General features: G+C 45.6%; 1 protein-coding gene across 1 annotated transcript in view; it reads left to right on the top strand.

The window, feature by feature from the left end:
* Nucleotides 1-279: 279 nt before the first annotated feature.
* Nucleotides 280-23416, top strand: part of RHPN2 (rhophilin Rho GTPase binding protein 2) — a 59521-nt gene continuing 36384 nt past the window's right edge. Inside the window, exons 1-3 of the mRNA XM_084813105.1 lie at nucleotides 280-473; nucleotides 18427-18542; nucleotides 20501-20629. Coding sequence (XP_084669231.1) covers nucleotides 405-473; nucleotides 18427-18542; nucleotides 20501-20629 — 314 coding nt within the window. The 5' untranslated portion in view covers nucleotides 280-404. The remainder of the gene's footprint in view (nucleotides 474-18426; nucleotides 18543-20500; nucleotides 20630-23416) is intronic.

The raw sequence follows: 23416 nt of genomic DNA, 5'->3' as shown, positions 1-23416 counted from the left end.
GCCGGAGCGTGGAGCAAAGCTTCGTTCTTCTCCTGCACACTCCTAAATCTTTCATTCGTCCTCCTGGGAACCCCCACTGAAGGGCTGGGCTGGCGCAGAGAAGGCAGCTTGTTGCTGCTAGGCGCGGGCTCCACGAAGCGAAGGAAGCCTGCCCTCCCGCTGCGGGCTTCCCCCAGGTGTAGGAGGAGCGAGGGGCGGGCTCCCCAGGGCAGCCGGCGTCGAGGCTGGTCCAGCCCTTCCTCGCCTGGGTGGGGAGGCGCGCGGCGGCGACAGTTGCCTGAGCGGCGCGTGGCGCACTACGGAGTTGAGCTCGGAGCAGGAGCGACGACAGGAGCGCCGCGTTCCTCTCGCCGCCGCGCCAGGCGCAGGCTCCTCGCCGCTGCTTGCGGCTGAGCCTGGATAATATGACGGACGCGTTGCTGCCCGCGGGCTGCCCAGCGCCGGGCCGGCGGGGAGACTGCTACTTCCGAAAGGTGAGGCGAGGCCGAAGCGTCGCGGAGATCCGCTTGTGACCGGGGGCGGGGAGGCGGCGTGTCGTAGCAGCCGCCGGCAGGGTGGGCGTGAATAGATTGGACCCCCCCCCCCGGGACCCCCGCCGCCGCATACACGCTGAACTGGGGCAGTAAGCCGCATTGAATTCAGTGGGACTCTAACTTCTGAGTAGAGAGCATTACTTCGCTCCGCTGGGAATTTGGAAGCGGAGGAGCGGCTTCCTTGTTGCTTTTCTTGTCCGTTTCTGAAGCCTGTATTATTTCTGAAAACGCTGGTCTCGATTTGACTTTTAGGAAGCCTCCCCTCCGCCCTCTCTCTCTCGCGCGCGCACCTTTTCTTCTGCTTTTAAACAATATTAGGCACACCGGCTCTTTGGAAGGCGGTTTGTGAATATCGTCAGCGCGCAACCCTATGCATGTTTAGACAGAAGGAAGTCCTACAACTCCCAGCATTCTGGGAATGCTGGGAGTTGTAGGACTTCCTTCTGTCTAAACATGCATAGGGTTGCGCCCTTAATAACTTCGTAATAATGGAGGGAGAGGGCTGGCAAGGACTTTGCTATGTATTCTGAGATATCTGTTTACCCATGAGGGAGGTGGTTCATACTTATCTTCTGGAAATTGTATATTGGGGCGTGAGTATGAGGGGGCAGTTAGAAGCTGCTGGAAATGGTGGGTGAGATTGTTGTCTTCTGTTACCTCTAACCATTTATTTATTTATTTGGAGGTATTTCTATAATGCTGAATATAATAAAATGTCTAAGTAGTTCACAATATTATCACCACCACCAAGAAGGATGTGCATAATATTTAGAGTTGCCACTTTTTTATCAGGCTATTGTGCTCTTAACAGTGACTAGACAGGCAGAAATCCAACAGGGGCAGCTTTCCCCAATGGGAACAGCTCTTGGCTTTCCTCCTGTTACTCAGTTGCTGAAGGCAGAAAGAATACATGCATGTTTACTCAGAAGTAAGGCCCACGCTGTGTTCAGTGGGGACTTGCTTCCAGATAAGTGTACATTAGATTGTATCCACAGGTAAGCATACATAGGGCTGCATCCTGATATAACTGCTAACAGTTGCCATATGAAAATAAGATGAACTGCACTCTACATTTATGTTAGAGCTTATGCAATGCCAGCCTGTGTGTGTTTATTTGGAAGTGACTCTCACTGAGTCTAGTGGTACTTACTCCCAGCTTTACGTGTGCATAAGATGGCCACTTAAAAGAAATAATTTCACCCTAGTACCTCCAAAACCCAGTTTTAAATGTTGCACATGTGTGTGAGTGAGAGAGAGAGAGAGACCAGCATAAAATCCTGCATTTAAAACGGAGCTTTCTGCTTCCATTTTAAATGCAGGATTACAACGACTCCCTTTTTCACCTGCTTCCTTTTCCTGCACCCCCTCCTTCTCCCAGTATCTGAGTCTCCCATTATCTTTCATTGATCTCGCTCCTCTTCTTGCTGCTCTTACTCTTTTCACAGAGGAAACTGAAGCTGAACTCAGTGGGGTAATTTGATAGCTCACTATCTGCTATCTATTTAAAAACGGAACAAAGGGCATTTAGTGCAGGAGATGGCTGGGATGATCACTGTGTCATGTAAAGATCCTCAAACTTCCGTGAAGGAGCAATATCAATTACAGGATAAAAGCTCAGTGTGAAGGAGCCCAGTTACAAACAAACTTTGTGCCCTCAAATTTTCAGAATGTAGACAAACAACTCTATTTGTTGTTGTTTATTCAGTCAGTCGCTTCCGACTCTTCGTGATGTCATGGACCAGCCCACGCCAGAGCTTCCTGTCGGCCGTCGCCACCCCCCCAGCTCCCCCAAGGTCGAGTCCGTCACCTCCAGAATATCATCCATAGAAACTCTATATATTAGGATTTATTAAATCCTATTATAAAGCAAGAAGGCTGCTATTATACCAGCCAAATAGGTACAGCTTGATCATGTACTGTAGCATTAGGTACTCATTTGGTGCATGCCAACAACTGGTACACATAAGTAGTGAGGGACCTATTAAATGAAGTGGATGGTATGGTGTATTCTTCCCATTTTGGTGAAACCTTCTTTCCCTCCATGCAGTCTTTAGAACTAGGACAGAAGCACCCTCTGCCTTTCACCTCTCTTATACTTCTACATGAGAATTTCATTCTCAGCCTGGCTGAGGAAGCTGGGAATTGTAGGCCTTTTCTCTGTCTAAACATGCACAGGATTGCACCCTTACAAACTTGTCACAGTGAGAGTATCTCCATCCCCTCCCCCCCCCTCCAAAAAAACATTCTTCAAATTCTGATGGGTTATCAAAGCTGGTCTGAAGCCAGAGTTAACTTTAGCTAAAAGCAGATAATAAAGGAAGTTGCCGGCCCTGGAATTGCAAACGGAACCAGTTCAAAAGGAAATGTGATAAGGCATTTTAGATTAAGGTGCACCATTTTCAGCCTGCTAGGAACATGACAATAGAGCAGCTAGCCCCAGGTGAGTACTTAAAAGGTTTGCCAACCTCTCCCTGCCTATTAGATTACACAGGTTAAATTTAGGGCACTTCTAAAACCTTGGCAGCCTATTTGTGAACTCCTGACATCAACAGGTTTCAACAGGTGCCTCATCAGAAAGTTATGCAAGTGCTGCCATATATACATAGAAAATATTCTTGACTGAGCTATCTGTCTGTTTAGAAGACAGCATGAAATGTAACATCAGACCTAAATAATATGCAGATAACAGTCTGTTTCCACTTTACAGCTGAGCAGACAGCACAGATTTTCTACACTGAAAGCATTTCTCTGTAAGGAAAGGTATTCAGCTTCAGCCCTGGGCAGATGTTCCTCTCTACTAATGGAAGCTGGGGACCAGATTGTCTTCATACTCAGGGCACAATCCTATGCACGTTCAGACAGAAAAAAAGTCCTATTCCCAGCATTCCCCAGCCAGCCATGCCTGCTGGTAAATGCTGGAAGTTGTACGACTTTCTTCTGTCTAAACATGCATAGGATTGTACCTTCAATCCATGTTATTTCTGCATGAGAGCTGTGGAATCTGGGGACATTCTAGCCCAGCCTGGCCATGCTGATTGGGGTTGATGGGAATTTCAGTCCAGCCAGTGGAGGCTGGTGGCTCCGAGTTCGGTGGAGCTATGAATCCGTTCCAGGTTTCAGTCAGAACCAGCCAGAACTATAAAGGAGTGATCCAAGGGGCTGAACTGAATGGTTCTGACTGAACCTGGAAGGGATGCACAGCCCCACTAAAATCAGAGCCACCAGCCTCCACTGAATCCAGCACATCTGGAATGCATCACATTGGGGAAGGCTGCACTAGCTGGTGTGGTGCTGTGGCTGGAGCATTGGATATTGGGCCAGGAAGGACCCAAGCTCAAATTCGTGCTCAGCTGCTAAGCTTATTTTGGGCCAGTTGCTATCTATCGAACTAACCTACCTTGCAGGGTTGCTGTGAGGATAACAGCAGGGATGCCATGCATGCTGCCCTAAGTTGCTTGGAGGAAGGATGGGATAAAAATGTAACTGCGGGGGATTGTGGCTCAGCCGTAGAGCACATGCTTTGCTTGCAGAAGGCCCCTGGAACATCTAAAGCTGCCCTCTGTTGAGTCACACCACTGAGTTCTACAGCCTCTGAGCTAATGTCCTTTGCCCCAGGAAAAAGGGTGGAAGGATGAGGCCCTCACCCAACTTTGCCAGTGTGTGGCTCCAACCCATGGCCTTGGGGGTTATTAGCACCAGTGGAGGCTGGTGGCTCCAATTTCAGTGGAGCAGTGAATCTGCTCTGGTTTCAGTCAGGACTCTAAAGGCGCTATTCAAAGTGCTGAACCCTATCCCCAAAATGAGTTCAGAACCTTGGATAGCTCCTTTGGAGTTCTGACTGGTTCTGATTGAAACCCAGAGTGGATTCACCGCCCTACTGAAATAGGAGCCACCAGCCTCCACTGATCAGCACCGTGCTCTGACCAACTGAGCTAGCCAGCCCGCAATCCCTGGCATCTCCAATTAAAATGACTTTGGGGCAATAGGTGAGGGGGAGACCATTTACTGCCCAAGACCCCGGAGAGCCAGTGCCAGTCAAGAACAGACAAAACTGAACTAGCTGGACAAATAATCTGACCTGGTGCAAGCCATCTTCCTAAGTTCCTAATAATATTTACTGGAAAGTATTGCTTTTAATATGTAAAATTCAAATGAGCCCTGGACACAGGTTTCCATTCCATGGCTTGCTTCTACTTATGTCCATGGGTAGTAATTTGGTTTGCATTTGTTCTGTTTAAAAATCATGACCGTTGTCCTGCATGATTATCCTGCAAAGGCCATGTTGTAGTTTTAATAAAAATCTAGGGTGATCTACGTGCGTATTGCTTTAAAATCATGTATCTGACAACTGAAAAGACGGTGATGCCAGAGGGTACGACACCTCTGAGCATCAGGCAAAATCTTGTCAGACCCATTGGAAGCACTCCTGGGGTCTTTAAAATACTGTAATTCCCCCTTCCTCCTCTATTACCTCTTCCAAAAACTATATTGAGCCATCTTATTTTGCAGTGACCATAGGTCATAACAAAAGGACCAAAGACATTTTTGCTGGTACTGGTGCAAAGCCAGCTACTCATCTGCTGGTGGTCTTATTTGAGTTTGGGGGGTGGGGGTGGAAGTGAAAGGTAGTATGTTGCTTAATGCATGAAGTCTTAGTCAGAAATGGTAATTGAAAGCCCCTTGAATGGCCCAAAAAAGTGCTTTCAAAGTATTTATGGCAATTCTGCCAACTTTCCGGGTGGTAGGCAATTGATCAATTGATACTAAGGCCTGCCAATCTACTTCCCTGCCACTTGTGAATCTTATCTATCACCTTGGAATGTGTTATTGTTCTGGCCTGTTTCTTATAAAGAGCTACGGTGCCCCCACATCACTTTCTTGAGATTTCTTAAACAATAGTTGTGGCAGTGACACTCTTTGAACAAGCTAAGCCATCCGGCCAGATCTCCTTCAGGTTTTTCTTGGCTTGTTAAGATAAACCCTATAGGGTTTTTAAAGGGATAGATCCCAAGTTATTTATTTACGCTTGGAGTTTATGAATCAAGATGAGCAAGGAAATGACTGTCTTAATACGGTGATACAAAAACTTAGAAAATACAGTAGTACAAAAATGCCTTCATCGTATTTGCCTTTGTTTAACTTTCTCACTTCCCAATTGCATTTTTAAAGCATGTATTTTTCTTAAAAATCTGATCTAGTTTCGTTGTACATTCAGCATGGGTCAAGGTGTGGTTGAGCACAAGATTTTCAGTTCTCATTCTTTGCAGCCCTGCTCATGTCAGAGCAGATAACTGAGAGATTAGTCACTGGTATGACATGGCCATAGGTACAGTAACTCCACTACCATGTGCAAGCACTCTCGGGCAAGTAGCTGGAGTCGGTAACTTCCTTACTACTAAAGTATCCAGTTCTATATTTAGATGGGACAAGTGAAATATTGATTCAGGAAGAATAAAAGGGCTGTCACCATTTATAACCAGTCTTTGTATGGACAGTACACATACAGGTGCAGTGGGAAATGTGGAGTCTGTTCCCCCCACATAAACAAAAGCTGCACAAAGACCAAGAACACAAGCTTCGGCTTAAATCTATTTGACTTTCTTATTTGTATAGTGACATTCAGTTAAAACCCCTGGTGAGTGATCTTACTTAATTGTTTTCTTGGTGTGGATTAGGTATTAAGGCATGCTCATGCTCAAGTTAATTTCAGTTTAATTTCTCTTGCTGCTTTCTTGCATCTGTTGCTTGACAATTTGGGGAAAGACCTTTCCCCCCCTCCATTGGCATAAAATTACACTAAAACCCCCACCTCCCAGAAGCAAAAAAAAGACATTGTTAAAGACAAGGGTGTGTTAAAGTAGTGTTTGTTTTGTTCTGCCTTGAACTCTAAAGGCAGAAAAGGTTTGAAAGAAAGGAACTGTTTCCTGATTTATTTATTTTTAAAGTCATAATGCTCCTTTTTAGTTGTAATGGGAAAAGTCAAGAGACTGCTGGCACAAAATCTTGTGAAAGAAAGAAAGCTGCTAAAGGCAGTGCTTTCCAGTGAGACATGTTTGAAACATTCAGGAATTTGATGGACAAGTCACTACCTTTATAGTTTTTCACCTGTAAAATGGTGGAGTAATAATGACATTCCTCACAGTAGGCCCATCTAGGCCACCATCTTTGTTTCTACTAGTGGAAACCCAGATGCTGCTAGGAAGCCCAGACAGAGGACCCAAGGGTTACAACGCTCTGTTGTTGCCCTTTCCCATGAGCATGTAGCATTCAAAGGTACACTCCCAATGAACTTCCATTAAGATTCCATCAAGCTAGGGTTCAAACCTTTGGTCAGCTGTAAAGCTCACTGAGTGACCTCTTCGGCTCTGCTCTCTCTGTCAGTTTAACTAAACTCCTACTGTTGCTGTGAAGATAAAATGTGGGAAAATCCGATCGTGGCTAACCTGAGTTTCTTGGACCTCATATACAAATGCAATTAATAAATAATATTCATTCAGAGGTGCAAAGCTCAAACTTTATTACCAGAGAACTGAAATTCTCTCTGCAACATTTGAAGAAATATGCATTAAGCTTCACAATCCAGCATCCATAGCACACGGGTCACTTTGCATGCAAAAGGTCCCAGGTTCAATTGCAGCTGTCTCCAGGCAGGGCTGGGAAGGAATCCTGCCGGAATCCCTGTAGAGCTGCGACTGCTCCTCATCCTCTTTCTCATCACTCCTACCACTTACTGGCTTGACAGGCAAAGAGCCAATGAGAAAATAAGCAGTGGCAACCGCTGCTCCTTCCCACCACCACCATTGTCTGGGCCAGAGTGAGAGGCAGTGATGAAGGGGAGGAGCAACTCCAGGGGGCTCTTGTCAGTGGCCTGTTTTTTTGCAGATGCCCAACCATGCTGACCCTTGACACTTGCCCTGCTCCTTGCCTAAGCAGACCTTTGTGTGCGCAAAGTATTTACTATGTCAAGCATTCGTTTGCCCTGGAAGTACGACAGTAACATTGGGTGGAGCTGAATATCTCACTTTAACCATTGAGGCACACCTAGGTTCAGCTCAACATCACCTTCTCTGTCCCATTAATGTATGTCTCGGCTTATCAGTTGGAACGCCCATTGTATGCTGTACCACATATCCACTGGCAACGTTGAACACAAACACCTCTTCTGCAGAGCACTTGAGCAACTGGAGCTTTGTTTATGTCGCAGCTGGGATTTCTGATTTTGAAATGGTCAATGTTTAAAGAAGAGTCTGTGTGTGACTGGAGATATCTGGTTTCTGCTTTTTATTTTGCCACAAGGGGGGTTTGCTTTTCACTATTTGGTAACAGCTCCATTGATAATAATATTTTGTTGTTAAGATTAGGATATTGTTAACTGTTTTGGGAGCATTGCTATGAAGCAGTCCATAAATCTGAGTAATAAATATGGAAATATTGACAATGGGCTTGATCCAGCTTTAGCCATATAAAGAAATTGTTGGGTCTCAAATAAGTCATGACTAAAGTATCACTCATTTCAGTGGGTCTACTGTAAGAATGACTAAATCTTGGTCCAACCCAATATCTCTCTAAGTGAAATCAAATACACAGTAACACTCTTTTTGCAAAATAGAAAGCTTATACTGCCCATTACATGTTAATGGACTGCTCTAAGTGTTTTGTTCTTATGAAAATCTAGCACGTATCCGGTTCTTACAACAAATGTAATACAGTCTGTGTTATTAACATTATCCAGGTTTTCCATCCTCCACACTTCCCTATATCCTTGTGCCAACAATGTAACCCTATGTAAATAGAATTCCTGTTTATCATAAAGTTCCCATTTCTCTCAAGCCACTTGGAAAAATGAGGTAGCTCTGAATATAAGATTAAGGATGCAATCCTATGCATGTTTAGACAGAAAAAAGTGCTACAACTCCTAGCATTCCCCAGCCAGCTGTGCTAGCTGGGGAATGCTGGGAAATGTAGAACTTTTTTCTGTCTAAACGTACATAGGATTGTGCCTTAAATATCTCTTCCGCTAATCAAATATTGACTGGACAAAGAGAGCCCTTTGTTAGTCCTTGTAGGGCTTGCTCAGACATTACTTCCTGGGAGAAATATCAGTACGGTTCTTGTCAGAAGTCATCAAGGCAAACCAATTCTCACGTGACAAAGCTGTTCATGGACTGTAAGGGGCAAGCTGCATTACCAAATGCTTTCTCCTACATTAACAGAAAATGTACTTGCATATAAATATAAACCAAATATTTATATAACTTACAACAGGGATAGAAAATGAAGTATCCCGCAGAAGACTGGGACTACAGCTCCCATCAGTCCCAGCTGGCATGGCCAGTGGTAAAGGATCATAGGAGTTGTAGTCTTAAATATCTGGGATAGGACACCAGGCTGCCTATCCCAGATGTATATAATTATTTATCACTCTTAATGTCAGAAAGAGGTGCTGTAGATCAGCCTTTACTCTGACATCTTCACTTACTGTGTGTAGAGGTTTCTTTTTCATGATCAGACACCCACCTGCTCTATGAAGTGGTACAGCCCACAAGCTATTTGTCTTGACCTTGTCTGAGACTTTCTTTCATTCCTCTGGTGTGCCATCTTGAGAAAATGACCTTTTTTTTTTTGCTCACCCCACTTCTCCAGATAGTGAGAAGTTCCAGGGGCACAGCGTTTGCCCAGGTTTGGTTCCCTTTGGAAGGGAGTCACTGGACGCTTATTGGCATTGTGTAGTATTTGTGTTTATTTACAGATATACAGATTGAGCTCAAGATGCTTACAGAACTCAAACTCTGCTCTCCATCTTCCTCAGGCTCACTCCAAACTGCAGTCTGTCCCTTTTATTTCCTTCACAGGCACCTACATTACCCTGGGGTGAGATGGAGTGGGCAGAAAGTAGATTTGGATCTACTGGTAGATCTTTGAGGGATTTGCAGTAGATCCGGCAAAGATTTCTGACTCCCAGTTCATTAACAGTAGCAGCAACAAAACGACCTCCGCCTTAAAACTGCTTGGGGTAACCAGGAATGGATTTTTGTGTGTGGAAGGACTGTGAGTTCTATTCAGATCTGAAACAAATTCCTGGGCTCAAAATTCCTTTAATTCTTAGTGTATGTCTCTTGCACCAGGCTCCAGATGATGGATCTCAGGGTTCTAGTAAACCCAAAGTAGATCTGGCAAGCCTGTAGTATGGCCACTCTGATTATTACATCATCCTTAAAGGGGGGGGGGGGTAGAGAAAGGCATGCCTTTTGTATGCCCTTTTCCCATAAGGGCTCCTCCTCTCCAAAGGAATCCCCAACTATTTCCTAGTAACAATTGTGTCATTTACCTGTAATTTCTCTAACAAAGGAGATAACAACTTTGCCAGGGCTATTAAGAACATAAGAGCAATGCTAGGTCAGACCAAGGGAACCTCTAGTCCAGGATTTTGTTCACACAATGGCAGACCAGCTGCCCACAGGGAACCCACAAGCAGGAGATGAGTGCAACAGCACTTTCCCACCCATGTTCCTTAGCAACTGGTGTACTGGAAGTAAAATATAGCCATCAGGACTAGTAGCCCTTGATAGCCTTGTTGTTGTTGTTTATTCGGTCAGTCGCTTCATGACTTCATGGAGCAGCCCACACCAGAGCTTCCTGTGGGCCATCACCACCCCCAGCTCCCCCAAGGTCGAGTCCATCACCTTCAGAATATCATCCATCCATCTTGCCCTTGGTCGACCCCTCTTCCTTTTGCCTTCCACTTTCCCTAGCATCAGCATCTTCTCCAGGGTGTCCTGTCTTCTCATGATGTGGCCAAAGTACTTCAGTTTTGCTTTGAATATCATTCCCTCAATCATTCCCTCAAGTGAGCAGTCTGGCTTTATTTCCTGGAGTATGGACTGGTTTGATCTTCTTGCAGTCCAAGGCACTCTCAGAATTTTCCTCCAGCACCACAGTTCAAAAGCATCTATCTTCCTTCGCTCAGCCTTCCTTATGGTCCAGCTCTTGCAGCCATAGGTTACTATGGGGAATACCATTGCTTGAACTCTGCGGACCTTTGTTGTCAGTGTGATGTCTCTGCTCTTCACTATTTTATCAAGATTTGTCATTGCTGTCCTCCCAAGAAGTAAACGTCTTCTGATTTCCTGGCTGCAGTCAGCATCTGCAGTAGTCTTTGTGCCTAGAAAGACAAAGTCTGTCACTGCCTCCACGTTTTCTCCCTCTATTTGCCAGTTATCAATCAAGCTGGTTGCCATAATCTTGGTTTTTTTGAGGTTTAACTGCAACCCAGCTTTTGCACTTTCTTCTTTCACCATCATAAGGTTCCTCAGCTCCTCCTCGCTTTCAGCCATCAAAGTGGTATCATCTACATGTCTGAGGTTGTTAATGTTTCTTCCAGCGATTTTAACTCCAGCCTTGGCTTCATCAAGCCCAGCATGTCACATGATGTGTTCTGTGTACAGGTTGAATAGGTAGGATGAGAGTATACAACCCTTCCGTACTCCCTTCCCAATCTTAAACCACTCCGTTGTTCTGTGGTCTGTTCTTAGCGTTGCTACTTGGTCATCTTTATACAGATTCCTCAGGAGGCAGACAAGATGACTTGGTATTCCCATACCACCAAGAACTTGCCACAATTTGTTATGATCCACACAGTCAAAGACTTTAGAATAGTCAATAAAACAGAAATAGATGTTTTTCTGAAACTCCCTGGCTTTCTCCATTATCCAGCAGATATTGGCAATTTGGTCTCTAGTTCCTCTGCCTTTTCGAAACCCAGCTTATACATCTGGCAATTCTCGTTCCATGAATTGCTGGAGTCTACTTTGCAAGATCTTGAGCATTACCTTACTGGCATGTGAAATAAGTGCCACTGTTCGATAGTTTGAAGATTCTTTGGTGCTTCCCTTTTTTGGTATGGGGATATAAGTTGATTTTTTCCAATCTGTTGGCCATTCTTGTGTTTTCCAAATTTGCTGGCATATGGCATGCATCACCTTGACAGCATCATCTTGCAAGATTTTAAACAGTTCAGCTGGGATACCGTCATCTCCTGCTGCCTTGTTATTAGCAATGCTTCTTAAGGCCCATTCAACCTCACTCTTCAGGATGTCTGGCTCTAGCTCACTGACCACACCGTCAAATCTATCCCCGATATTATTATCCTTCCTATACAGATCTTCCATATATTCTTGCCACCTTTTCTTGATCTCTTCTGCTTCTGTTAGGTCCTTGCCATCTTTGTTTTTGATCATACCCATTTTTGCCTGGAATTTACCTCCGATGTTTCTAATTTTCTTCCAGAATTTATTCCAGGCAAAAATGAACCTGGAATTGAACCTGGGACCTTCTTCCTACAACGCGTGTGCTCTCCCACTGAGCTACGGTCCTTTCCCCATGTTCAAACACATGTGGCATAGCGTGGATTAGATGTTGCTTTCTTCCCATGGTGCAGGGAGAAGGCATGTGTGCAACTCTTAACCCAATAAGAGTTTCCCCCTGTGGAAGCAGCACCTGAACTAGGCCTGCAGATTTGAATTTCAGGTCTTCCTTGTTGTTGGTTTCAGAGCAAATCTCCTCAGTAACCAGAGATTAATTCACGGTGACATGTTGTTCAGGCAGTTTGGCAAATGGGATGCTTCCTGGAAACGATTATGTAAATTCTTGGGCATATTTTACGCACATGCTCCCAACTGCCCCAGTTTACAAGGGACAGCCCCTAGTTTTGGGAACTTGCCCATGGCATAATCGCTGTCCCTGGTATTTTTTCCCCTTTGGGCAAGACTTATTACAATTTTGCTAGTGTGAGTTGCTAGGCTTGGCACGCTTCCTCCTCCTCCAGGTCTGTAGAAGTTAGAACTTTTGAGTTAGGCCCTAACTATTAGGGCAGGGGCGGGGAACGTCACGGCTGGGGGCCAAATCCAACCCTCTAGGGTGTCAGTTCTTGCCAGCTGACCGATAACGGTTTCCAAGGCTGAGAGAGAGAAAAGGAGGCTGAAGCAGGAAACTTTACCAGTTTATTCAAATCCAAGGTGGTGTGGCAAGGAGAAGTCCGTTTTCCAGTCCAAAGTCCAACACACAGGGGAACATGAGCAAGGCTGAGGTTCAGGTTCGGAGTCAAGGCGAGGCTGACGAGATGCAGCGTGTGACGACATTGTTCTCCAGCAGCCTTGCCCCTGCCTGTGTCCTGCATTTAACTGGAGCATCTTGAAGCAGCTGTATGCAATCAGTCCTCTTGCTTCTGAAGACCCTCTCTGTCTTAAATGGACAGAGGCCCGCCTACGTTATTCTTTTGCATACAGTCTCCTTCACTCTGCTAGGGTCGGGGGCATTTCACCCTCTGAATCCTCTGGAGAGGCTGCAGTCAGGCAAGGAACATCCACAGGAGGTGAGAGAACTCGGGTTCCTTCTGCGCCAATCCCTTCCCCTGGGTCTGGAGCCTGCCATTCCCCTTCATCCTCAAAGGAGTCTGAGGGAGGCACGACACAGGTTCTTCAGATGGCCCTGCCCCATTTTCCCCAACTGCTCATCTTTTGGTGGTTTCCCAGCTTTAGTGCAGGTTTTCCCCCCATTCTGTAAGGTTGAAATGCCTCTCCCAAGGCTTAGTTACTGGCCGGAAGAGCTTTAAGCCACAATATGCTGGTAATTTTGGTCCCACCCCTTTTTTGACCCTGCCCAGCATTGGTATGCATCCCCCCCCCCCCCAGAGTTTCTCTGCAGTTGAATTCAGCCCTTGGGCTGAAAGACATTCCTTGCCTGTGTGTTAGGGTAAGAGAGACATCTTGTGTCAAATGCACAGACATGGTCATGCACAAATGTGAACATTAAGGTGCTTTGAAGAGCACGCCTTACCCACTTCCCATGCTGACAAGGCTCACTGTGAACTATTGGTAACAGATTGTTGGATAGTTGTGTTTTTTAGCATTTTAAAACGACGCAGGACGGCCTATGCAATAAATAAATAAATAAGCAAATGCAGAATAAAGCTTCATCAATGGCTGCATTCCAATGTAATGCTAAACCATAGTTCAGCATTATAAGAGTACATCTAGCCTCCTCCGGGCTCATGCACTCCCTGCTCCTCCTTTGGCTTGGCTGTGAAAAGATCAGAAACGCATCCATTTTAGATTAACCGCAGTCTAGCATGCCATTAAGAACCCTAATCTTAATCCTAGTTAGTAAAAATGAGCCAGCTTCAGAAATGATGGTTTGAAGCTGGCTTGTTTCCACTAACCATCATTAAGATCAACTGCCATTTGTCTAGGTTTGGCTGACTCACAACTGGCAGATAATCAAAAACAGGAGCAAAAGCTTCTGAACTCCTCTGTAGGGCTATGCCAGAAGGGGAAAGTGCAAGAGACCAAAGTTCCCTGTGGGTCATGCTCAGTTATGGCTTAGTGTTGCATCCAAACTGGCCAAATGTGCGACTGTGGGTCAGACAGTTATCCTTGGTGCAGTGACTGGGGTGTTAACTAGCACGTCCGTATTTTCATCTCTGAAATGTAGGTGGTGTGCTTTACAGGCTTAGGGTTAAAAAAAAAACCAGCATTACACTAGCAGAAGTTGGCTAGCACGATGGGACTTTTCTCCTTTTGTTTTCCTCCCTGCAGAGTTGTGCACCACCCAAAAATCTGCTTCAGAGGGTTCCCAGCCATCTGGAGCAGGTTTTGAGGGTACACAAGTGGCTGTGGTGGGAGCAGGAATTGCCCCCTCCCGGTTCCACTGATGAAGCTGTTCCTTCAGGGGAATCGCCCTGTTGGATTCAACCCATCATAAATATCACTGGAAGATCTCAATCTTTCTACTGCAGCCCTGATGATGAATGAAGAACAGGTTAGGTGCTCAGACAGCTGGTCTCCTGTCAGCTGGTGTGATTCTTTCTGCACGCTGAGCGCGGCTCCTTCAGTGTGCTTTTTTTCCGAGGCTCCCCACGTTTGCCAAAATCAAATTTCAAGTAGAGGTTGAGGACTTTGTGTTCCCTAGAAGGAAAAACTGCTGCAAGATGCTGTGGCGGTTAAGCAATTATTTTGTCATTGGAGTAAACCAAGCCATAATTTATGACTTTAAATACCCTTTAAATACTTTACTACTTTAAAATACTGAACAAGTTATGAAGACAAGGTGCTCCAATCCCCTGAGAGGGTGATCCTAGGAAAGAAGCCAAGAAAACAGCTTGGGCAGCAAATCCCCTGAGTTATCTCAAGGTCATTGTTTGAGAACATGCAAAGTTAGCCTTCCTCAACCTGGTGCCCTCCAGATGTTTTGGACAACAGCTTCCATCATCCCCAGCCTGTGTGGCCTGTGGTCAGGGATGATGGATCTGTAGTCAAAAACATCTGGAAGGCACTAGGTTGGGGAACGCTGTGCTAAGTCATTTCATTTGTGGTAGACAGCCAGGAACAGAAAGGAGAGGCCTTGTATATCAGGCAGAATGGACTTGTGCATTGTTTACCTTTTTAAAGGAATGTCCATTATTTCTGAAATGTTATAGATGCTTTGAAGATTCATGCATTGAGCAGTTTTTTTTTCTCCCAAGAGGTCCATTGAGTAGGGAAGCAGCCCTCCCTTTATATGCTGGTTAATATTTTGCACAGGTTTGCTTTCTAGCTGATTTGTGATGGTGACTTTAACTCTCTTCCACCAGCCACCATACATTGGAAATATTTTTAAAGGATTGGTTTTCTAGACATTTTGCAGAAAAATCTCTTTTTTTAAAAGCAATCTCTTCTCTCTCCCCCCCCCCTTTTAAGCAGAAATGTCAGGCAATGGTTTCTGTACATACTGCTCTTCTAGAAAGCTAGGAATAGATGCCAATGGTATCATTGGGTACCTGTCAAGACCCACATCCCAGTAGGATGGCCACTGCCAAGCTCTGGAGCCTCCTACTTATGTGCAAGCAAGGAAGAGCACTAACCCCTTATGTGTCTTATTCTCTCCTTCTGGGAAGTGGTGCAGATTGGACCCAGAAGGAGAGGCTGGTGAATGGGTGGTGGTACCAGTCATGGCTGGCGAGGAGGGGGGCACACTCGGGGAATGGGGCCCAATGAGAGCATCTTGTGTGTAAGTCCCACGCCCGGCATCGGCACCTGGCAACCATGATTATCTGTCAGGGTCCCAGCAAGGCCCATCAGTGCTGACACCTTCCATTGGCTTAACTGGCAGTGTCAGGTGGCCATTTTAGTTTCCCACAATGCCTCTGATGTGGTTTTACTGTGGGGCATTGTGGGAAATTAAAATGGTTGCCTGCTGCCAGGTAGATCTGCAGTTGGGGCCCATCAGTATGTGAGGGGCCCACCAGAGAGGGCCTTTACCATTGGCCCACTCAAACCTGGAGCCGGCTCCCCAAAACCTGGAACTGGCATTGGATGTCAGTATTTTCTGGGTGCTGAGCCTTTGCTGCCATCATTGCTGAGTCTGTTGATGTTAGGCAAACTGTTTTAACTCTGTTCTGCAGTCATAATAATATTTGAACTTCTTATCTATCTATAAGAGGTTTTCTTTTTTACATTTATCAATGACCACAAAAATGAAAACACTTCTGTTTTAACAAAATAGCAGATGTAGAATGCCTTCTGGTATTCTTTCTGAGATCGCACTCTGAATTCAGGCAAGATGTTTTATCTAATCAAGATTTTGTAATAGAATGTTGAAGAAAAACATACCCCATAAGTCATCATGGAGTCTTCATATGGGCAGTCAAATATTCAGCCATCAAAATAGCCAGGCCTGGAAAAAATACTTTGAATTCCTATTTGCCAACATTAAAAAACGGTTTGAAGGTGTCCGTTCCTTCTAATTGGGACTAGACAAATATTTCAAAATTCCTAGGTGATGGCATCAAATGCTTGGAGGATTGACGCAAACCACCTGCTCTTTTGACCCCTGCCCATCCTGGCTGATTAAGAATGCCAGAAGAGGTGTGGCCATATGGACAATGGAGATGGTGAAGTCTTTCTTGAAAGAGGACCATGTTCCAACTATATTAAAAGAGGCAACTGTAAAACTTCTTCTGAAAAAGCCCTCATTGGACTCCACCATCCTTGACAACTATCTCTAATTTACTGTTTTCAAGTAAAGTGTTGAGTGGTGGCAACTCAATTCCAGGCTTTCTTGGATGGTGCTGATTATTGAGATCAATAATCCCAAACTGGGTTAAAGCCTGGTGTTGGGACTGAAAAGGCTTGTGTGGACAATCTGTGTCAGGACCTCTTGGTAGCCTTTGATACAATTGTCCAGAGTACTCTTAGAATCATAGGGTTGGAAGGGGCCTACAAGACCGTCGAGTCCAACCTCCTGCTCAGTGCAGGAAGCCTGATTTCCAGGCAGTCTCCCATCCAAGTAGTAACCAGGGCTGACCCTGCTTAGCTTACGAGATCAGGCAAATCCAGCTCTTTGCTCATCTTCTTCTTATACACCTGGCCAGGAGGCACTATTTTTCAGTGACTCCAGTCCTGTCTAGTGGGTCACTCCCAGAGGGTGGTGCTGGGAGACTATTGTTTAACCAGTTGGCCTATGTCTCAGTGTTCTGTTCTGCCCTAGTCAGCATAACCGGAAGTTGTAAGCTAAAACATCTGGAGGGCCACAAGTTGCCCACCTCTGATCTACCTAAAACTGTTGTGTTGGATGTGGGCTAACAACCAGAGGTTTAGTCCAGAAGTACCAATACAGTAGTTCAGAAGTACTGTTGATCAGTAGGGATTAGGGATGTACGGACTTCGTAAAATCCATTCGATCTGCATTTTGCGGATTGTCAAGTGCCTTTCGTTCCGTCAACTGTTCATTGGTGGGATTGGATTTTTTCCAGTTTCCTGAATGTTCCCAAATTCGCACTTGTGAAAATGTGCAAATCCCCCTCCATGCATTTTTATGCTTTAGCCTATGGAGGAAATGCGCATATTCAACGGGTTTTTTTTATTTTATGTATTTTTCTTTGACTAAATTTGCATAAAATTCTGAAAAGTAAAACACTGGTTCGCAAGTCCGTGGAATCCATGCGACTTGGTAAAAGCAGGTCAGATTCATAGAAATCCGAACCCATTTGATTGCGTTGCTGTTTTCTCTGACATCCCTAGTAGGAATGCTTATTAGGGATTGGACATACAGCCTATTCTGGACAGGGTTGTACTCCCTATGAATGCAGGGTCAGGTTTGTAGTCTGGGTGTGCTCCTGGGTCTAGCATTGCATTTGGATGCCTGGGTAGCTGCTGCAGATAGGGTGATGCCTTTGCTCAGGTTTGGCTACTCTGCCAGCTGCATCTCTTTCTGCATAAAGCAATTCTGGCCACTGTCTTAAGCCCCCTTCAATCATTCTCCACTCATGTGATTGGCTGGGACAGATGGGACTTGTAGTTCAAAACGTCTGGAGAGGGCACCAGGTTGGGGAAGGCTGCTATGTAATATTTCTGATCTCTGTTCTCCACGTCCTTATGCAGAGAACACAGCACCACCTATGCACAAGAGGGACATATCAGGAGGTTCTGAGGGTGGCGGTGGGGGGAAGACCCCACTGAGGACTGAGCATACTCAGTGGGTATGGAATACTGACTGACTGTTAAGGGCTGGAAGATGATGGAAAAGCAGGAGTAAAGAGTAATGGAATGGCGTATCCTGAACAGGTGCGCTATGTACTGCAACGTTTTACTACAAGTCGCACTTGTAGAAACTATTGAAAAGAGCAACAAAAGGGCTGTGGATAGATCTTCACTAAAGAAGTAGGAGTTTGTCAAAGATAAAACTCCCCTTTGCTTCCACTTTTGTAAGAAGATTGGGTACTCTTGCACTGGATGGACTTGTATAGTTTTAAAAATGTAGAGATCAGCTTTATCTACTTAGGGAGGCATTCTTTCATCCACTCATTCTTCCTTTCTTTGGTCATCAGCTTTTGATAAATCATGTGTTTTCTGTAATCTAGGGATGTAACCCTCTTGCAGAGACTGGACGGAGCAAATTGCAAAATCAAAGGGCTGTCCTGAACCAACAGATCCTGAAAGCGGTGAGAATGAGAGCTGGCGCTGAGAACCTTCTACGGTATGTTCCCACGATTTTCCTCCTCTCTTGTCTGCAGTCGCAAAATGCAGCCTTTGTTTCTTTTAGCAGGAGCGGCCTCCAGTTCCCAGCCAGCTGCCCCATTGCTCCCAGTATCTCACTGAAGAAATGGTAGCTGGAAAGTTTGCACACAGATTTGTGTCATGCTTCTATGTTAACGTGTCTCCTAGGAAAATATCTGCTCTAAAAAATCCTCTTCTGCATTTATTTTCAGAAGCTTTCTCTTAAAATAAATCAATTGAAATTATTTATATGCCTCCTTTTCCCACAATAGAATTAGATAACAGCAATAATAAAAGCAGCCATCTCAAACAGATATGGCATCAGCATTTCAAACAAATGCAATAATAGATTTCATAATTACCTTTTCAGTACCATAGTATTAATTCAGTAAAAGCATTTCAGCAAAAAAACCAAGTAGCTAAAATAGCAGCAATAGTAACAATAATAATAATATTTCACACAATTTATTTCATAAAAAATAATGGCTTAGATCCTAAATTAAATTACGTTAAGGAAGTTAATGGAAGGAAAGTTTCCTTTCCCTACCTCCCCCTGCAGCCATTTATGACCCCCCCTCAAGTCTCTCAAGAGGGTTACCGGCCCTCTGTTTGGAATGGGACACCAGGGAGGGGCTGTTGAGGGGAGGGAAACGTTTCCCTCTGTGAACATCCTTAATTTAATTTATCTAAGGCTCAACCTCCCCCCCAATGTTGTGCAAACTCCTCTCTCCCAGCAGTCTCCCACTACACACACACACACACACACACACACACACCATCCCACATTGTTGAGGTCTCTCCTCCCCCCACCTATGAAGAGGCTTTTTGAGGGGAATAGGGGTCAGAACTTTCCTTCTGTAAAGATTCTTGAGTTAAATTAAGGAACCTATTCATTAGTTCAGGGATGGGGAACTTGTGGAGGTCCAGATGTTGTTGGACTCCAACTGCCCCAGCCAGAAGAACATAAGAAGATCCATGTTGGATCAGAACAAAGGCCTATCTACTCTAGCATACTGTTCCCACAGTGGCCAACCAGATGCCTGTGGGAAGCCCACAAGTAGAGCATGAGCTCAACAGCACCCTCTTGCTCGTGTTCCCCAGCAACTGTTCTTGAGAGGCTTACTGCCTCTGCTTCTGGAGCTTTTCTACACAAGGCCGTGAATCAGCTGTTAATCCGCTGCATCTACTTTCAGTTTTGTCATAGAATTGAGATCTGAGCACTACATATAGAGCGTTTCCTTTCTACTTTTCTGCTACATACCCTCTAGGTGGCACTGTGGTATAGCAGAATAGCACAAATATGCAAGTGGAAAAAGTTGTTTCTTTCACTTTCACAATTAAATGTCGCATTTTCCCTGCTTTAAAAAACCCTGCCAAAAATGCTCAGTAGACTCAGAAGCAAAACTGGAGGATCAGGACGTCATCTAAAGAACCTGTAAACAACCATGAGTAGGGAATGACGAGTGCACAATAAATGCCTCATGTAGAAATGCCCCTGGAGGTAACATATAACTATCAGGACTACTAGCCATTGGTAGCCTTACCCTCCCAAGAATTTGCCTAATCCTCTCAAAGGTGTCCCAGGTTGGTAGCCATTGCTACAGCATGGCCAATGATGATGGAAGTTGTAGGCCAGCAATATCTGGAAGGCTATGAGTTCTCCACCTTTGCTTTAGTTTGTTTTCCTCAACTAAAGTATTATATAAAAGTCTGAGACTCTAGTATTATCTGAAACCCATTCCACATTCCCCTTTTTGGCAGGAGGCCAGGTCAGTTCTGAAACGAGAGTATTCATATCAGTTCTTAAGGGGTGAGGGCAGGTTTAAACAATCTTAGAAATGTAGAGAATGCCACTAAGAGAGCTTTACATGCCCCCTGTACAATAAAGAGGCTGTTCTGAAAACACTCTTAAAGGTGCATATCCTTTTCTTTTGGCAGAGTGACAACCAACAACAAAGTGCGAGAACAGGTGCTTCTTGAACTCAGTTATGTAAACTCGGATCTGCAGATTCTCAAGGAAGAGCTTGAAGGACTCAATATCTCAGTCGAGGTCTATCAAAACACCGAGTAAGTGGGAAAAGGCTTTACGGCATTATTGCCGCACCGCTACCTGGAATAAAAAATATGAATGTTTGGCTGAGGGGAGAGCGCTGGAAAAAGCGCAGGGTGCAAGGTGTATAGGTAGCTGCCGAAAATGCTCAGTCTGACCTGGCTGTTGACTGAGGATTAGGCTGGGTATTTACCTTCCTCCTTCAGAAAGGTATTAATTAATTCTGATCCCTAATCCTCAGAAATGCTTTCGAGGAGGTGGCTTGAGTGGGGAGTGGCAGAGAGGGCCAAGGCCAAATTCTTTCCTTGTATTAATTCGCTCAAAGCCAACAGACAAAGCAGAGAGTGGATTTGCACCAGAACATTTAATGCCAGGCCCCAGGCAAATGTAAATACCATTTTTTCCTAGTGTCATTTATCCCTCTCATAGAATAGTTACCCTCCCTCGTCCACTTTTTTTTTAATTGGCACCTCTCTTAAACTTGAGGCCCTATTGTTTTTTACAAAGGTAGCTGCAGTGAAATTGCCAAAGGTCACAACCGACAGCAACTAGTGGAATGGTGGGCATGGGGGCAAGGGAGGTCTGAATGCTGTAAGCTAGAGATGAAGAATCTGGCACACTGAGGTTCCCCATTCAGCCTACGAAGACTTGGGCTCCCTCCAAGGGGACTCCGCTCCCCAAGCCCCACTCCCTGATCCGAAGGCTACCAGGGGTGTGGGGAGGCTGCAGGGAGAGGGACCCCCAAGAGAGGGTGAATGGCGTGAAGGCTGTTAGTTTCCCTAAGTAGGAGATTCCAGTTGAGAGGGGGAGCAGCGCACGAAGTGCCGCACACTCTGCTGAGCACACTTTGCTCTTGTTCCTCGGTCCCTGTGTGGAGGAGGAGAAGAAGCAGGAGCGAATCCGGCTGCCTGCTCAGCTGGTGCTTGCAGGGGAAGGAGAAGGGAAAGCTCCCGGGGAGAGTGAAGGATGAATGAAGCTGGACGGGTGAAGCACCAACTGGGAAAGCGGAGGCCTGGGTGGGGGGTCATCCGGCCCCACACCACCCAAAAGTAATTCCCCACCCCTGCTCTAAGGGCAGGGGAAGCCCCTGCTGTTGCTGGAGAGCATGACGTGCTGATGACTCCGCAGAGCTGCCTGGAGAATGGGTAGCAGTGCCTAGTGTGCGCTGACAGTGTCATTGGCCTGTGCACCTGTTGGGCACTGCTAATCATGTTCCTGGTATGGTGCCTGTGCTGTGCAGCCTTGCGCAGCCCACAGTCCACCAGGTCACTTGCAGAGAGAGAGAGAGAGAGAGAGAACATATTGCAAAATCAACGAATTAATTTGGAGAGAGAAAAAATGCAACTGTTTAAAACAATAGCAGCTGATCCATTGTTAAATAACAGCTGGAGACAGCTGTGAGTGACCATGGACAGAATGGCTCATAATTGCCTCCACCACGATAATAATGGCCTCCTCCACAAATTAATGCAAGCACGCTTTTTAAAGACAGCATGGTCATGTCGATATAGAGCATGCTTAGTTCTGGCCTTCACTGGGGTATGAACCCATCCTTAATCCATCTATAGCCCACAATTCAGCATAGATCCAAGGGACATTTCACAAAGGGTTGTGTGCCCTGCCAATCAGAAAAGAGAAGCTTATTATTCTTTCTCTCTCCCCCCCCCCCCCCCGCGCATGAGGTTGGCATTTCAAATGGTCACAGTGAGAGATTGAATTCCACTCTGCATTCATCTTAGAGCTGGCAGGAACATCGGTGCCCATGGAAATTGGTGCACCAACCTGGCAACTTAATAAAGATGGATCGTAGGGGAATGCTTTAAATCAACAAGCAAGGGGTTGATTTTAGCGTCTTGGCTCAGGCCAGGGCTTTGCTCTGGCTTTTGTTTGTGTTTTTTTGCTCTGAAGTTGGCATGCTTCGGAATAACAATGATGGGTATTGTAACCTGTTCCTGATCAAGACAGGTTGCAAGTTTGCGTCTGACAGCGATGGAAGGGTAGTGGTGTGTGGGTGTGTGTGTGTGTGGGGGGGGGATCAGGAGAAAGGGGAGAAAAGCCTTAAACTACTTCAGGGGTTCAGTGGATTTTCCTGTGAAAACGCTGAGAGGTTGTACTTAGAGGAAGGCCTGCTCTCTTTGGTTAAATCAGAGAGAGATTACATGCTGTCATAAAATCTTCTTGGGGGCATACGTGAAGCCATTCAGGGAAAAGGAAGAGTACGCACTTGCATCCACACCCCAAAGAAAGAGAGGAGATGTGAACACTGGATAACTCTGACCATGCTTTACTGAATAGCGGTCAGAGATCTAGAGCAAACTCAATAGCGAGGCAGCTGCCTGAGGAGTCAGTTGGGAGGGTGGGCATAGTTGTAAGGAACATAGAAAGGCCGGAGATGGGGTTGCACATGCTTATATAGTGCCCTACACCCTGTTCCCACAAGTCTGCATGCAGACTCTGCTTGTGTCTGCACACTCTGTGGTCATCCCATGTAGGGCAAGGAAAAGAACGTCAGGCCCAGGGGCCAAGTTCCGCTCTCTTGGGGGCCCAGTTCATCCCTCTGGGGTTCCCCAGAAGGCCATGCCCCCCTTCCTCTGACCCCACCACCTTCGCCCCCAACTACTGATCGTTTGGGGGGTTCCTGGCTTTTGTGCATCTTCCCCCCCACCCCCATTCTAAAAGGCTGAAATGCCTCTCCTAAGGCTTAGTTACTGGCATAAGAGCTTTAAGCTGAAATATGCTGGTATTTTGGCTCCTTTGCTCCACACGCCACTGGAATGTGGCTCCCAGGAGCATCTCCAAAATGA

Source organism: Heloderma suspectum, chromosome 8 (assembly GCF_057233095.1).
Source record: "Heloderma suspectum isolate Gila_16-S chromosome 8, 16-S_ref, whole genome shotgun sequence".
In the NCBI taxonomy this organism is placed as follows: Eukaryota; Metazoa; Chordata; class Lepidosauria; order Squamata; family Helodermatidae; genus Heloderma; species Heloderma suspectum.
This window is presented reverse-complemented; position numbering and strand designations above follow the sequence as displayed.